Genomic DNA, 15,290 nt, shown 5'->3' on the forward strand with positions numbered 1-15,290 from the left:
TATATATATATATATATAGGTGCACATAGCCTATATTAAAAACAGTACAATTAAAACATGTCATTCTGTTTCTAAGGTGCAAAAAGTTGGTTTCTTTTGCAAAAACACAAGAAGTGTTACAAATGACTGCTCCGAGTTGGTTATTGTTTTTAGAGTTTGATCAAACATGATTAAACTTTGCTCTGTCCCCACAAAGACGCCTAGTCCTCTGCTTCAGGAGGCTCGGGAAATGGATCCCACAAAGACACCAGTTTAAGATCAGCGCTGCCCTCTAGTGACCTTCTGTGGTGTCCTGGTGATTGATGAATAAGAAAATTGTGGTTTTTGTACGTTTTACTGAACTATAATATTTGTATAAGCTTTATTAGGCTGATTGTTTTGTTTGTGATTTTACATCATGAATGGTTTTAACAATTTTCTGCTCATAAAGTTAAATATGAGCTTTACCTTCTAAGGTAGACATGACATGATAACTCTTTAGATTATTGTAACATCCCAGAAATGTTCCCAAATTGTTTTGTTCTAGTCCTATTGATCCCTTAAAGAGAAATCACAAGTGCTACAAAGCTCTGTGCTATCTAGGTATTGTTTTCTATGCCAATGCTGCCACCTAGTGGCTGAACCTAGGCAGGGTCTGTTTATTTTATGATTCCTGCAGATGTGACTGGAAACCTTTGACCTCCCTGGTTACTGTGTGACTCCAGGTCCTGAAAGTTCAGGGAGCGCTGCAGGGTCAGAGCCTGAGTATGAAGTAGCAGTTAATATTGCTTCACAGACCTCAGGTAAAAGACTAAAAATAATAAACTGGGAGGTTAGTACATTGCGTTATTTGTCACAAGGACTGAACACGTGAAGTCAAGGAGAGCACATGTGTGGAGTCCAACACGACCGTAAATGCTAAAAAACAAAACAGACTCTGTGTAAACATCAAATTCAAGGTTTGGTTGTGGATTATGGCAGAACAAGTTTTGGCTTTTATTTGGATAAATGGCCCTTACACTAATGTATTGCTGTTGAAACAGACAAACTCCTATCAGCTGCATTTCCTTTAGACAGTAGAGTCTTATCCATGTTTATAACTCTATTGTAATTCAGGTACCGCTGTTGAGCTTCCATAAGCAGACAGATGCACTTTCATTTATCAAATGCCAAACTACATCTCATTCTGTTTTAATTGTGCCTTTTTAAAAATCTTTTGTTTTGGTACATGCACCAGCAAAACCAGGATAAAATAAATCCCATTGTTAATTTGGATCCACGCACCTTTCTGACCAGGCTCAGCAAACACTGATGTTAAATGCCTGTTGTATTTCTGTCACGGCTTGTGAGATGTGCATTCTTTTTCTTACCACTTTGTCTCCACGATGTTGTGGCTTTAGACTCGCTGACTGCAGCTGAAGCACCTGGTTTCATTTTCACCTCCTGCATCCATTAATAAACTAACTGGCAGTTTTGTTTCGCATTAGTGTTGTGTGTTCAGCTAATCTATCCTAGTTAAATACTTGGAAAATTTCACCCCATTATAACGAGATGGGAAAAGTAGCACATCGCTGCGTTTGTGCCACCTGCATGAGAAGTGGGGTCGTTTAGCCACCTGTACAGACTCCGCTTCTCCACCGGCTCCCCTCGTTAGCATAAACAAACACCCCACTTTTAGCAGGCCCAAGAGAAAACAGACGTGTGTTTATCGTCAGGAAATATATCCATCCCAGGGTTTACCCGGTGGTGTGCATGTCCGCAAGTCGACTTTATCCATTTCATGGCGATATAGGTGCAGAGCGCACAGTTTACAATACATATACAAAACAATGCATGAGGATGAAGCCGGAGACGTGTGGTGGAATTGTGGCTTTGCTATATGAGAACATGTCATCTTAAACATCAAACGTGCTTGAAGACCACTATTAAAAGTTTCTAGTGATAAACTGGGAGATATGATCCAATATTTTCGTGTTGTCTTTCTATTAATGGGTTGTAAGGTGCGTAAAAGACGCACGTTTGGTGAATCTGGCCTTTAGGAATCAGCCGATTCCTGAATCAGATCCTCTACCACCTCTCCTGAAATGCTTTCTATCTGGCTTTTAACCCGCTTCGTGCGCTGAACACGCTGTGAACAGGGACTGCTATTTCCTGAGTGTTCTTTAAAGACAAAGATGGGCGCCTCTCTTCAGGCGAGCTCCTGTTGTCACTGACCGTGTCAGAAGTCATTGCATCTCAAACGCGGCCCTTTCACGGCGAGACAAAGGGCAGCTTCTACTTCTACTTCAAACGCTTGTAATGACAGTTAATGACTATTAGATGGAGAAAAGGGGCCCTGGTCTCTGCAAATAAAATGCAAAGGAGGATCTTTACTTTTACGATGGACTACCCTAAAACGCGCGTTGGCAAAATGAGGTGCGGTTGTTGCTCTCCATGAGAACTTTCACACCTTCTCAGACGGTGAAAACCAAGGACACTTCTGTGCGGAGTCATGTGACCAACGGCATCTAAATCTAAGGAGGAGGAAGAAAACGGTTTTATGTCTGTGGTGGACAACAAACGTTTGACAGTGTTGGTGCCAGACATCTGGTTAACTTGCCCGTATGACTAATGTCAAGTGATTTATCATTCATTATAATATCTGTTCTCTCTTCAGATCAGGTCTTTCTCTGAGAAATCCTTCATCAAAAATTGCTGCACAGTTTAGAGACGATGTGAAAATCTAATGGTTGCAAGATTATTTTCATTTTAGTCTGAAATTTCTTGAAATTCTGAAAGATGCCCAGGTCTTCTTCCTGGAGTCCAATATGATGTTTGTAGTGGCTGGGTTTTCCTGACCAACACTCCTAACCCCAAAGTTACAAGTTAGAAATCACAGAAGACAAATAACAGCTGGAAGTCTGCACATGCCAGAGGCCAACACCACACAGTTCTACTTGAAAATGACTTTGTTAAAAAATTAATTGTTATTAAAGTTGTTCCCAGTCACTTTTTGACTTAGCAGCAGTTTCTGTTTTAAACAAATGCAAGCCAGCCAGCCGTCTAGGTTCAGTGTTTGGAGTGCTAAAACACAGGAGACAAATAAATCAGAATCAGAATCAGCTTTACTGGCCACGTGTGATGAACACACAAGGACTTTGACTCCGATCCAGTGGCTCTCAATGTGCAATGCAAGGCAACAAGTAACCAAGATAAGACTGAGTGAACCAAATAAAGCGCTAAATAAATGAAGCTGCAACAGTTGCCTTTCATGAGAAGCTTCAGTCCAGACCCTGCAGAGAGTCTTAGGAAACTCAGCCAGCATTGGCCTGTTTGTGGAGAGAGTAGAAGAGGGGAGCTCTGGTTCACATCAGAAACAGCTCTCAAGGGCTTTTACACAAATTCTGCTCCTTCAGCTGCACTTCAGCCCTAATCAGCACGAGGGAGCAGGCAGGGGGTGATAGACAAGAGACAGGAAGAGATCAACTCTGTTACTGTTGATTCAGCTTCTGTCTTTGATACCAGCTGTCTTCTCCCTTGCACTTGATTTAGAGGAAATATAGGAGTAGGAATAGGAAGAGGATGGCATAGATTATGCCTTCCTCTTATCACTTATTCCTCTGACGGAGTTTATTGTTTGACTTGATAGATGATCACATTTAAATCCACCCATCGCTCTGGGTGGTTGGGACGGTACTAGACATAACATCTTCTAAGAATCTAAGAAGTATATATATTTCTCATACTGAAGTAGTGCTGGGATTTATGTGAGGTCACCATGCACTAGTAAGAAGGACAACATTGTTATTTGTCTCACAATAAAACTACTGGGGCCCCTGACATCCCCAGAATATATTTAATAGCATGTTAACAGAGCATTTGTCATGTTGCTGCTTTTGCTCAAGTAACTGATATTCCATAGCCCTGACTGGAACGGCGTAGCTAACACAAGACAAAGAAACATATCTAGATATTAGAGATGTACAAGGAGCGACTGGTAAAGTGATGTTTGAGCACAAGATTCTTCAAGCCCCCAAACTCGTACTGGAGTGGGTAACAACATTCTTATAAAATATATTAGCATTGCTCCCAACTCTTCAAACGGTCGCATCTTGTTTACATTGATTCATTATCAACATTTCTCTTACATCTTACTGTGAGTAAAGTGGTTTGATGGAGCCTGAAAGAGGGTGACAGTTATTTTAGTGGAATGGAAATAATAACATTTACTCAATGTACTGCATTTGAACACAGTTCTGAAGTACTTATACTCTCTGTCACTTCTTCTACCCCAACTTTATTTTGAAAAGATGATGTACTTTTTACACCATTGCATTATTTTGACAGCTGTGCCTTTGCAGATAACGATTTTACAAACTAAACAGTTTATAAAATAGATTAAACTCAACAGTATAAAATAGCTTAAAATAATTTCCACCTTTAAAAACTGCAACTTCAAAACACCAGTACCAGTGGCCATTACATGTTACCACCAGTGAATACTTCATCCACATGAAGATTTTAGGATTGCAGAGAGAGAAGCTACTGCCCTGTGTTCCCATCAGCCCTGGTGTCCACAGGACAGGACTTTCAAGTTGACCCCCCCAATTAGCTGCTCTGATGGACTCATTTGCTACATCTCAATCCTTTCTACACGCTGTTTTCTTTCACGCTTTATCCTTCATGTCTGCCAGGCAGGCTTCAGCAGACAGCAAGAAAGACGTCGAGTTTCAATAGAGCAGAGACAGGACACCTGCCGACGGTGGGTGGGCATGAGGGAGTCCTGTTCATTGAGAAGCAGTGGGAACAGGCCTATTGACCGTTTAAACAGATTAAACAGTGAAACCCAGCTCTGCTGCCCTGAGACAGACTGACCCCTACCACCCCGGGCTACAGATATCCCAGCTAATCCCCCAGTGGGTTATTTATTTGCTTAACTTAAGTCAGAGGGAAACCCAAGTCTGTCCCAGACTTAAGGTTAGGTCACACCCAGGAGGAAATGTCCTGCCATGTCTTCATCATCTTAATCATCCTCAAACTGGGCAGAGATTGAGATGAGAGTATAAAGAGAGATCAAAAGAGTGTTGGTGAAGATGGTGGTTTGACTGGGAGACACTGGAGGCGGCAGGGTTAAGTTTAAAGCTGTAAATCAGTTTCTGAAACTAAAGTACAAATTAACGAAATTATGTGTCTAATCAGCCAAACAATCAGTTATGTTAGCTAAACCACAGAAATCTGCGAGGAGTCCTAGAAACTGTTGCAACTGTGCTAAGAGTTTAAGTTATTAATGCAGAATTTTGATCATCCTCTACTTGTCATCTTATAGGATCTTACTAACTCCCAGTGGCTGAATGTAAAGATATGGACAGGCCAAGGTTTCTGTTAATGTCATAAAATATATTTCTGAGTATTTCATTCAAATATACAAAAGGTGAACACATGAAGTGAACTCAACAAAGAGCTATTAATGTAGGAAATTAAATATATGACTATACATCTATTAAATAGTCGTGGTTGGAGACAACGGCCTCTTTTCTCGGCATTATGTACAAAAGTCTTTTCTTCATAAATCCAGTGGTGTTGGCTTAACAGTGGTCAGTGGAGTCGTCAGACACGTCAACGTCCACGTCTGAGAGCTCCTCATCCTCGTCGCCTTCGTCTCCGTGGCCTTGAGATCCGGGACTTTTCGGCGGAGCAGCCAGGCCCAGTTTGGCCAGCTTGGCCTGCTGCTGCTCCAGACTCTGTTTGCGCCATTTGATGCGTCGATTCTGAAACCAGACCTTGACCTGGAGAAAGAAAACAAGATGCACCTTAGGAACATTGTGATGGTACATTTTAAATGCAAAATGCAGACTATTATTCGGTATACTTTCTGTTTACCTGAGCTTCTGTGAGCTGTAGAGCCGAGGCCAAAAGGAACCTCTCTGATCCGACCATGTATTGCTGCCGTGCAAACTCCTTCTCCAGCCGGGAAAGCTGCTCACTGGTGAAACTGGTGCGCATCCGCTTCGACTTCCCACCTTTGGTTTTGAACGAATGCAGGCCTGCGTTGACTTTGGACATTGAAGCTGCAAAGAAAAAAAGGTGCTTTTAATCATCCCGCCATGACAATTTTGCCATTTAGACCTTTCTCTTTCCTTTTAAAGTTCTAATCAATGAATAACTCTGTTTACCTTGTGTGTAAAATGCTCCATGACAGGATGACTGGTAGGTGAAAGGCGGGCAGCAGTAGACTGAATATCCAGGTTGCGTGTGGACAGCGGAGTGAACCATGTTTGGAGAATAGACGCAAGGTGTCGGGGCTATTGGTAATCCTACGTGTCCGGTGAGAGGCAGAACTGGGGTTGCTGGTTGATATTTCACTCCGCACTGAGTAGGACTCGTCCGGTCGCTGGATGTGTTCTCTGGTTTGGCGAGCAAAGCATCAATAGTGAAGGATTTTCCACTGGAAGGCTTCGTTGATGATGCGCACTGGCTCCGCTGGTACTGTGTGTACAGCGTTGCTGGTGCGTAATTACGCACGGAGTATTCATAAGTTCCCACTGGTCTGTTCGGCACCTGCATTTTGTCAGTTGATTAAAAAGTTGAAGGGTATGATCTCGATGGTCTCTGCAGAAAACAAGCTGTTACTCCAAGTGTAGTGAGAAAACGAATGCGGTTCCTCCGCGGAGGCTCCTCATTTATACTCCACCCGCACAGAGGTGTCAACAGCCCCCCATTGATCCTTTGTCTTTCTAAGTAGCAGATGAGAGAAACGAACATCCCGACAACGTATCCAATTAATTGGTGGAGTAGTACAAGCTGCGATTGTCAAACGCCCAAACTCTTTGAATGACGAAGCTTTTGAAGAGTCCTGGGGGCAGGGAACTCAGGAGATTTACTGGCCTACAAATTCTTGCATGGATCTTAAGTCCAAATGTAATCATTACCGCTGGGAAAGCCTTGATGTTACCTAATCATCTTATTTGGCGCCTTTTAAGTCATGGCTGACCGACAGATGCTTTAAGCAGCGTAACAAGTCGCTTTACAATTGGAGACTGACTTCAAGCTGAACTAGAAGAAGAATGTGTGCTGATTTAATTCCACTTCTGGGTCTGTTTCCGAATTTAACGAAGGATTTGTCAAGCTTTTATTGATATTCACGGTTTTAATTTGGTATTTGTCTCAAGTAGTTGTAAATCAAGAACCACCCCTGTATGTAAATAGTCCATAATCTCTTTCCTGTATAAAATGAATGCGCTCTGTTCCCAGAGTGTGTCTTTTAACAGCAGCGGTGTCGCTGTTAAAATGGAATAATTGCCCTGCAAAGCTCAGGCGTCAACTTCAGCGGCTCTGGTGTGATGACAGAGCGGCGCTGCTGGTTTTACCAAAGCGCATCTCCACTAAGCTCCGTCACTGCGTTAATCCGCGGACTGACCCATCCCGTCCTTTGAAAGGAGCCACTCTGACAAGGAAAGGCTTGATTGTAAAACAGTCCAAGTTGGTCTAAAGCCTTAAATCTGAGAGTGGATTGATTTTTTTATTGTCTTTAGATACATGTCTTGAGAATTAAATAGGAACCTCGAGTTGTAGAAGAGATCCTTATTCTGAAATACAATTTATAAAGAAAACAATATTTAATCATTTGTATCGATTCCTCTGAGGTTTAAAGAGCCTTTGTGCGGCTCCTTTAAAGGAAGTGATTTGCTTTCTTACACTAACCGAAGACAATGACCTCCTCTCTTTCAACCTGGATTACTGCCAGCTCTGCAAACTTTCCCGGCTCATTTCCATCATTTGGAAGTGGCAGAGAGCGTCTCCACAGCCTTAAGTAACTGTTAAAACACATTTAAACACCGAAGCGAACCGCACTTTCCCTTTGACCTCCGTGCGTTTTATTTATTCTCTTTCGCTGACACTAGAATGTCTAATGAAGAGGGCAAACACAGACTTTCTCGACTTGGCCTGAACAATGAGGACGCCTCTTCTGATGCCTCTGTGACCGGACCACCCACCCCATGAGCGGTGTTTACTAGCGTGCACCACACAGAACCTTTGTAACCACAAGTCATTCATTCACATTTTGGCAGCTACCGTTTATGAAGCATAGTCTTTACACCGAAGGACAAGATCTCAAATGTGCCACAGTCAAATCAGCTGGAAAATCATATTAAACCCAGTTTAATTTGATGAAACAGAAAAGGTTAGAAAATGAATGGAAGCTGTGGATACTTGGATACAATTCCTCTTAGTGAAAAAACAGAAACTTAATCAGCAGTTATTTTGATATCCAATTAATTGTCTGGTCCATTTTAAGCAAAATACCAGAAATCATTGATTCCAGTATCAAGTGTCAATATCTACTGCTTTTCTCCTGTTATAGTAACTGAATATGTTGATGTTTGGTTGGACAAGCCTTTGTGCTCTAGGCCCTAGTGATTCATAGTTTTCTGTACATTTTACAATAAATCAATCATGAAAATAATTATGACTTACAATCCTAATTTTCACATGAGAAATGTTGAAGAGGGAACTCTTAATTTCATTTGCAGCTAAAGTCGACTCCAATCTTCTGCCTCCACTGACATGTTCTAATGTCTTAATGCACAAAACACATTTTTGTCACTATGATTTTGGGCTTTTTCTGTGTTCTGTGAGGACAGAGCTACAGTATGTTCTCCTTGTGTATTGGAGCCAGACGAGGAATACGCTGACCACTGTGCCAGAGAAGCCTCTTTTCATAGTCATGTCCTGAGGAGCTGCTCTCTAATAGCTCGATGGGCCATCCTGCCCAAATGAGTCTCACCAAAGCCCCGAAACTCCTCATGAGCACTCAGTCATTCATTATCTGTGGTTGTTATATGCAAAATAGTGGCTCATTTTGTGGCACTCCTTGTTTTGATTTGTTTGACCTCTGGGAATTAGGAATATCTCCCAGAAGACCAAAGATGATAAGTTTTACATCTGTCACTTCTCGAGAGGCAACTTTTTGTACAAACACAACTACAGTTAAGAAAAATTACATTAGAAAAATTCTGTTTATATCTGAAATAAAGAAAGAAGCTTCACGTCTCTTATTTACAGCAAACGCAGCAGTTGTGAGTTTTAATTTCTCTGTAAAATGTAACCTGTCCTGAGGAGTTTTAAAGGTCAGAATCATAGCTGTCACAAATCTTCCTGTATCTCAGCAATTACGTCATTATGACAGAAAGGTGAGAGCTTCAAAAATGAGAGGAGAAACTCTCATTGTCTGCTCTCACCTTGTGGCTCAGTTCACACATGATTGAATGAAACAAAAGCATGAAGAAACACTGTCATCATTATTGCTGCTGAGGTGAAGGTGTCACCTGCCTGACACATTTAACGGGAACTGTAGTCTCAGCCTTTCTTGTCCATGCACATCCATCACTAATGAGTTTATGAAGCCATTTACAGAATGATCCAGTCGGCTTGAGGGGTCATTACTGGGACCTGTGGGGCCTTGGCCCTCACCTTGACTAAGAGCCCAGGTATGGTGTGTCTGGCTCCAGTACACATTCAGTATTCAGTCTCTGCTATGGGCAGGCATGTGTGGTCTTCTGTCTGCAGAGTAAGGAGCCTGATTTGACTGAAACACCTGCTCTGAAGCTGCAGAATAAAACACTGGTTTTAAGCAAATTCATAGTTTTCAGAAAGGTTTGTGTGTGTTTTCCTTCTCACCCACTCCTTCTCTTTCTTCTAATTCTTGAAATATGGTAGTCAGCCTCTATGCAAATGTAATATTTGAAAATCAGTATTTGAACCTCTTGAGATGTTCGAGAACGTGTCAGAAAACCCCAGGGGCAAGGTAATGCATGCTGAGTCAGTTTGTCCCCTCACTTTCTTCTCTACCATCTTTAAAAAGCTGGCTGTGGCATTATTTTATAGAGGCAGAGGGAAATAATGAATCAAGAATTCAACAAAATCAGGACCAGCACATTGCCAAAACCGACAGTTTGTGGGATGTATTGTTTTCACACGTGTTCAGTAATATAGGAGAGTTTACTATGGAGGTCAGATGTCTGTGGAGATTCCCAGTCATCCACATTATGGTGTATCCTAAGTGGTAAGACTGGCAACTGGAGCTCAGATAAAGATGTATCCGATGGGTAAACAGCATACAAAAATGTTACTTCTGAATCATTTATAAAATACCTCCACACTCAGCAGCTGACCTTTGACATGTGTGTGTTTGACTCTCAAGTTTGCTATGACTGTAGTCGATTGTCAGGTGAGGGCAACAAAGAGTCTATTTACTACAGAAGCTTAACTCTCTTAATGTTTGCAGCACTATTATAGGTGGGCTCTAAGGTTTATTATTGAAGGACAGGAGCAGCCTGAACAGTATTGTTAAGGTCTGTCCCAAGATAATCAGAAACCAGCAGAGAGGCTTATGCTCCCTCTCGGAGTAACAAGTTGTCCAGAAAGCAAAAAGAATTATTAGCTCACCAGGTTCTCAGTGAATTTGCTGTAATGCTCTTGGTCAGCGCCATAATGCACCCCACAGCAAAACAAGCTATTGTAAGTCCTGCTAAATAAAAAAGGAGCATTATAACATCTGAACTCCACTCAATGATGAACAGTGTGTCCTGAACCAAAATAATTAATAATAAAAAAAAAAAAACATGCCCATACATGAAAATTATATGTACACCATGTCCAGGTGTCCTTATACCTAATAATGTATGTGAAGCATTTGTGACAGTGTTTTCCAGTCATAGTTAAGAAAACGCCACAATGTAAAATGAATGATATTAAGTGACAATTAAAAACCAGGACCGTTCATGCTCAGGTTTTGTCAAAGCAGGTTTCTTTTTTCAAGACCTTGGGCAAGTTGAGACATAGGTTTTTAGTCTTTATATAGTAACTCAGTCATCAATCCTCCAGGTCTTTGAATGCTCATTATGATAATAAGGCATTTAACCATGTGCTTTCAAAGTGTTGATTGTGTTTTTTCACATAACTGAGACCAAGTCCTTTCAAGTCATAGGTCTTTTTAGCGGCCTAGGAGGCTGTGCAAGTCTTCTTCTTCTTTTTTTAATTATTGTGGGATTTTCCCCAGGCAGATGAAGCAAAGCAGTGAAGTTCAGTCAGGTCTAATGTTCATACTTGAAAAGTGACAAACTAAAGCATGTTCAAAGCAGTTAGTGGGCTATGCATGCTAAAAAAAGAAAAGCAGGCTTGTGAGGTATCTCAGAAAACTGAAAACATTTTGCTCTCTTTTTGTGATCAAACCTCCTTTTCCCTGCTTGTTCTCGGTGAATGAAGCTAAATCAACACTTTCAGCTAATGTGAAAATGTGAAATGAACTAATTCCAGCACTGAAAATGGCCTCTTTTGTATGTCACTGTGCTGAATCTGTTTTTTCATTTACATTTGTGTCAGACAGGAGAACCTCCAGTCGCTGCAGCTCCAGCTAATCATCAATTAGCATTGACACCAGTGCTGTGAAGTGCTGCTGTACGAGCTGCTCTCCTCGGGGCTAATAGTGACCATTTAAACTCTTCTGTCCACTCATAGAAATGGTCCATGTCATTACCAACTTAATGAGGGATTAACTTTCTCTCTGAAAAGTATCTGTTGACTGACATGATGGTCTTGTCCTGGGAACGGAGCACGTGTGTATTGGAGCTGTCTGAGCTGAGGAGAGAGTTTGACTTTCGGCAAAGACCTGATTTAACATAACTACATGGTTTATGACCTCAGGGCAAAACTGAAATGATTAGTTGGTCCCCTGAAAATGATCCATTACTAGTTTGAAGCAAACTTTTTTCAAGCAAAACAGTGAAACTCCCAAATATCTGATTCCAGTTTCTCAAATGATTACCCGCTTTTCTATGTTATATACAACTGTAAACTAGATATTATATAAAAGAAGCCAGAGTAAACCCACAGGGAGACCTACCTGTAGCAAGGCCCCAGCCATCTGGCAGGTGACACTGCTAGCCACCGCACCACAGTGCCGCCTATTAAATGGACTGAAGGTAGATTTTTTAAACTTTGGACAGAGCCAGGAAGGCTGTTTAACTCTGACCCGTCTGAGCTGACTGTCCCAGCTTTGCTTTATAGTTAGCATACAGCTATAAGAGCAGCTTCAGTCTCCTCATGGAAATCTTACCAAGAAAGCAAATAAGTGGATTTCCAAAAACGTTAAACTATCCTTAAGACCCATTGGCCATAATTTAGTGCATAAATCTCTTTTTTCCAAGTTAATTGAAGCTTCAACTATGGTCAGAAAATTTTGAAGGTCAGCTTTTGCAGACAGTTGGTAGTTATTCTAAAATTAAAGTGTTTTGTTTGGCCGCTGCAGTGCAGCTATCACGATGATAAATATCCTTCAGGCATTTCATGTCTTGTGTTGGTCTGTAAAGCTTCTTTATGAAACCAGTCACTGTAATGTTTTAAAGGGGCCTCTTCCCAGGTGCTCTGAGGGCTCTGTGGAGAACACCTCCCCCCTTGACCTCTGTTTACACTTCCTGTGGGTGTCAGGGCTTGTCCATAAAGCGCTGCTCGCAGGGTTCTGCTGCATTGAAAGGGAACCGAGAAAGTGGACGAGCACCCTGGCGCTGTGGGCTGAATGCACTGCTACTCCTATTAGGACAGGCCATTTCCTCTCTTCACATTCTTTGTTTGCTTATATTACTGCCACACTTCCTCAACCCCCCACACTCACCCCCCAGACCTTTTATAGGAAAATGATGACGAGCCTGTATATTCAACTTGACTGTTTCTTTCAGCCTCTGTCGGGTTTGTGATGGAGATTAAAGGATGTTTTCAGTCAGAAACAGATTGAAAGTGTTGCCTGTTTGACTGTAACCCTGTTTTGGATCGTCTGTTTCTTAACACAGGAGAGAAAATGTGTTAGTACTAGTACATTCACAGTTTATAGGAAAGGTTTGTGGATGAACTCAGTTTCACTCTCTTCCACTTTTTGTTTTGGTCTCTTTCTTGACAATAATAATTTAGATGTTATTGCTTAAGACTTTTCTGAATATTAATATTAAATAACTCTTTTTCTAAACATTGTAGCAAATGGGCTTCAGTAACAATGAGCAAAAGAGCTAATCTTTTATAAATGCAGTATATTTTAATTCAATACAGACCTGATTTGTTGATACTGTTGATACTTGGTGTGTTGTTGCTGCTGTCCTGGTGTCACTGTGATTTTACTGTAAAAACACCTGCTGACAGCAGCAGTGAAACTAAAAGCTAGGAATACACAGTATGTTCCCATGTTGTGGCATGGATTTAATAGAGGAATATAAATATAATATGCTGCTTCTGGAGAATGCATATTTGGGCTGTAATAACATTCTTCTGGGTTATGTGTTGCATTCAAGGACCTGTTTGCACAGATATGCTGTTTGTGTCCCAGTGAGCGTCTGTCCTGGCTTCATTCTGGTCACCTACTGACAAGAAAATGCAACTAGAAAGTGACTGAGATTGTTGTTTGTTTTTCTCTCTCTCTGCCTTTCACAAGGGACTTATATTCAGTAAATCTGGCTTTGAAACAGGGCAATAAAACTTAAAAGCATCAGAAAACAACTACTGGAGTTAGCTGTTGTTTTGTGGTAGCCCTTGTATTGACAGACCAGTTATTTAGTTTCATTCCTATATTTTAGTTTTGGTGGTGGGGTGGGTAGTTGTTTACATTTGGATTGAAAATCTGTTTAAACTGAATTTTGCCTTGTTTTGTGTGTATGGTGTGTGTGTGCGCTGTGTTTTCTGTAGTGTAGAGGCCTGTGTGTCTGCAGGCGCTTGTCTAGTGACACAGAGCTTTACAGTTGTCCCTTGTAACGTTGTGCTGAGCAGAAGACAATCAGAGTCAGGAGTGACTATCTATCTACACTCCAGAAGAAGAAATCACTAGGCGAGCTAGAAGCACCAAACTTCAATATTACTACTTGGCAAATCAGCTACAGTATTTAGTCAAATGGATTCAGAAGGACAGTTACAACAGTGCATGGATAGAATTACTCCAAAAATGACTCCAAAGATAACTCAAATAACTCAGTTGCAGACCTCCCTTTTCTACCAAACTCTACTAAGAAAATGAATTTCTGTAAGAACATCACAATCGTCTCAACTCTGACAGCCTGGTGAAAGTAAACAAAATCACTAAGTCATCACTTGCACCATGTAGATACACTCCAATTTGGCACAACCCTGATTTCCAACTGCATAATAACCCTATTTCCCAACATGGCAACACAAAGGAATCACTCACTTACACCACCTATTTGAAAATAACCAGTTCATATCATTTAATACATTGATCCAGAAGTACAGAGTTCAGAGAGAACAGTTCCTCCAGTACGATCAACTAAAATCCATAATTAAGTCAAAGATTAGTGTAACCAGTAACCCACTACAACCCTCCAAATTAATTGAAGAGATTATGAAAATTTCAGATTCCAAAAAAATAATATCCAAGCTACATAAACTCATATCAAATACAGATTCAACATTAACAATACCAAAACTCAAATAGGAAAACGATTTAACTGTCCCTCTCAACTCCGACTTCTGGACATAAATTTACATCTTTTCTATGACCAGCAATGTAAACTTACAACTTATACAATACAAGACCATTTATAGGACCCATATTACACAAAGTAAAATGTTCAAAATGGGTTTTTCCGACACCGATATCTGCTCACAATGCACCCAAATTGCACCAACATCTATTTTCACGCTACTTGGACCTGCCAACCAGTTCATTCCCTCTGGATAGCAGTGACAGAGAAACTCTCCACCATCTTGGGCTGTAGAATCCCTCCTTCTCCATCACTTTGCTTCCTCGGTAATATCAGAAATCAACCACCTACCAATTAAATACAAAAACCCACTCCTCATTTCTCTAGCTATTGCCAAGAAAACAATCTTTCAAAAGTGGAAATCAAAAAAATCACTACACATAAACCACTTGACCAACCTTCTGACAGAATACATCACAGAGAAAATGGCATCCACTCACAAGAATAGTTTATCTGCTTTTTATGACACATGGAACCCATTTCTAACACATTTCAACTTGAACCAAACACCTAGGGCTGAGGCCACGCACATTCCCAACCTCTAAAAATGTAACAAGCTGATTTTATTAGTAGTACTGTTATCATCATTGTTATTAGTAATTCTTTATTTATTTATTTGTTTTCCCTCCTTTTCCCTTTCTTGTGTTTCATAGACTGAATAAGTTGGAAATACCCACACTTCACACACTACAATCTTGTAAAAGACTCTATATCCTTTTGTCATGTATCTGTTGTCTTGTCTCCCATGTTTGGTCCTGTTTTGTTAATGTGTTACTTTGTTTCAATAAAAAAAAA

General features: G+C 40.9%; 2 protein-coding genes across 2 annotated transcripts in view; one reads left to right on the top strand and one right to left on the bottom strand.

The window, feature by feature from the left end:
- cdc25b (cell division cycle 25B) overlaps positions 1-15,290 on the top strand; it is a 37,466-nt gene that overhangs the window by 4,956 nt on the left and 17,220 nt on the right. The window lies entirely within an intron of this gene.
- On the bottom strand, positions 5,474-6,579 carry noto (notochord homeobox). The gene is made up of 3 exons (XM_020604144.1): positions 6,132-6,579; positions 5,839-6,026; positions 5,474-5,744 (listed from the first exon to the last, which is right to left on the bottom strand). The coding sequence occupies exons 1-3, from the start codon at positions 6,520-6,522 to the stop codon at positions 5,544-5,546; spliced, it is 780 nt and encodes a 259-aa protein (XP_020459800.1). The 5' UTR covers positions 6,523-6,579; the 3' UTR covers positions 5,474-5,543.

Source organism: Monopterus albus, unplaced genomic scaffold, assembly GCF_001952655.1.
Source record: "Monopterus albus unplaced genomic scaffold, M_albus_1.0 scaffold64.1, whole genome shotgun sequence".
NCBI classification, from domain to species: domain Eukaryota; kingdom Metazoa; phylum Chordata; class Actinopteri; order Synbranchiformes; family Synbranchidae; genus Monopterus; species Monopterus albus.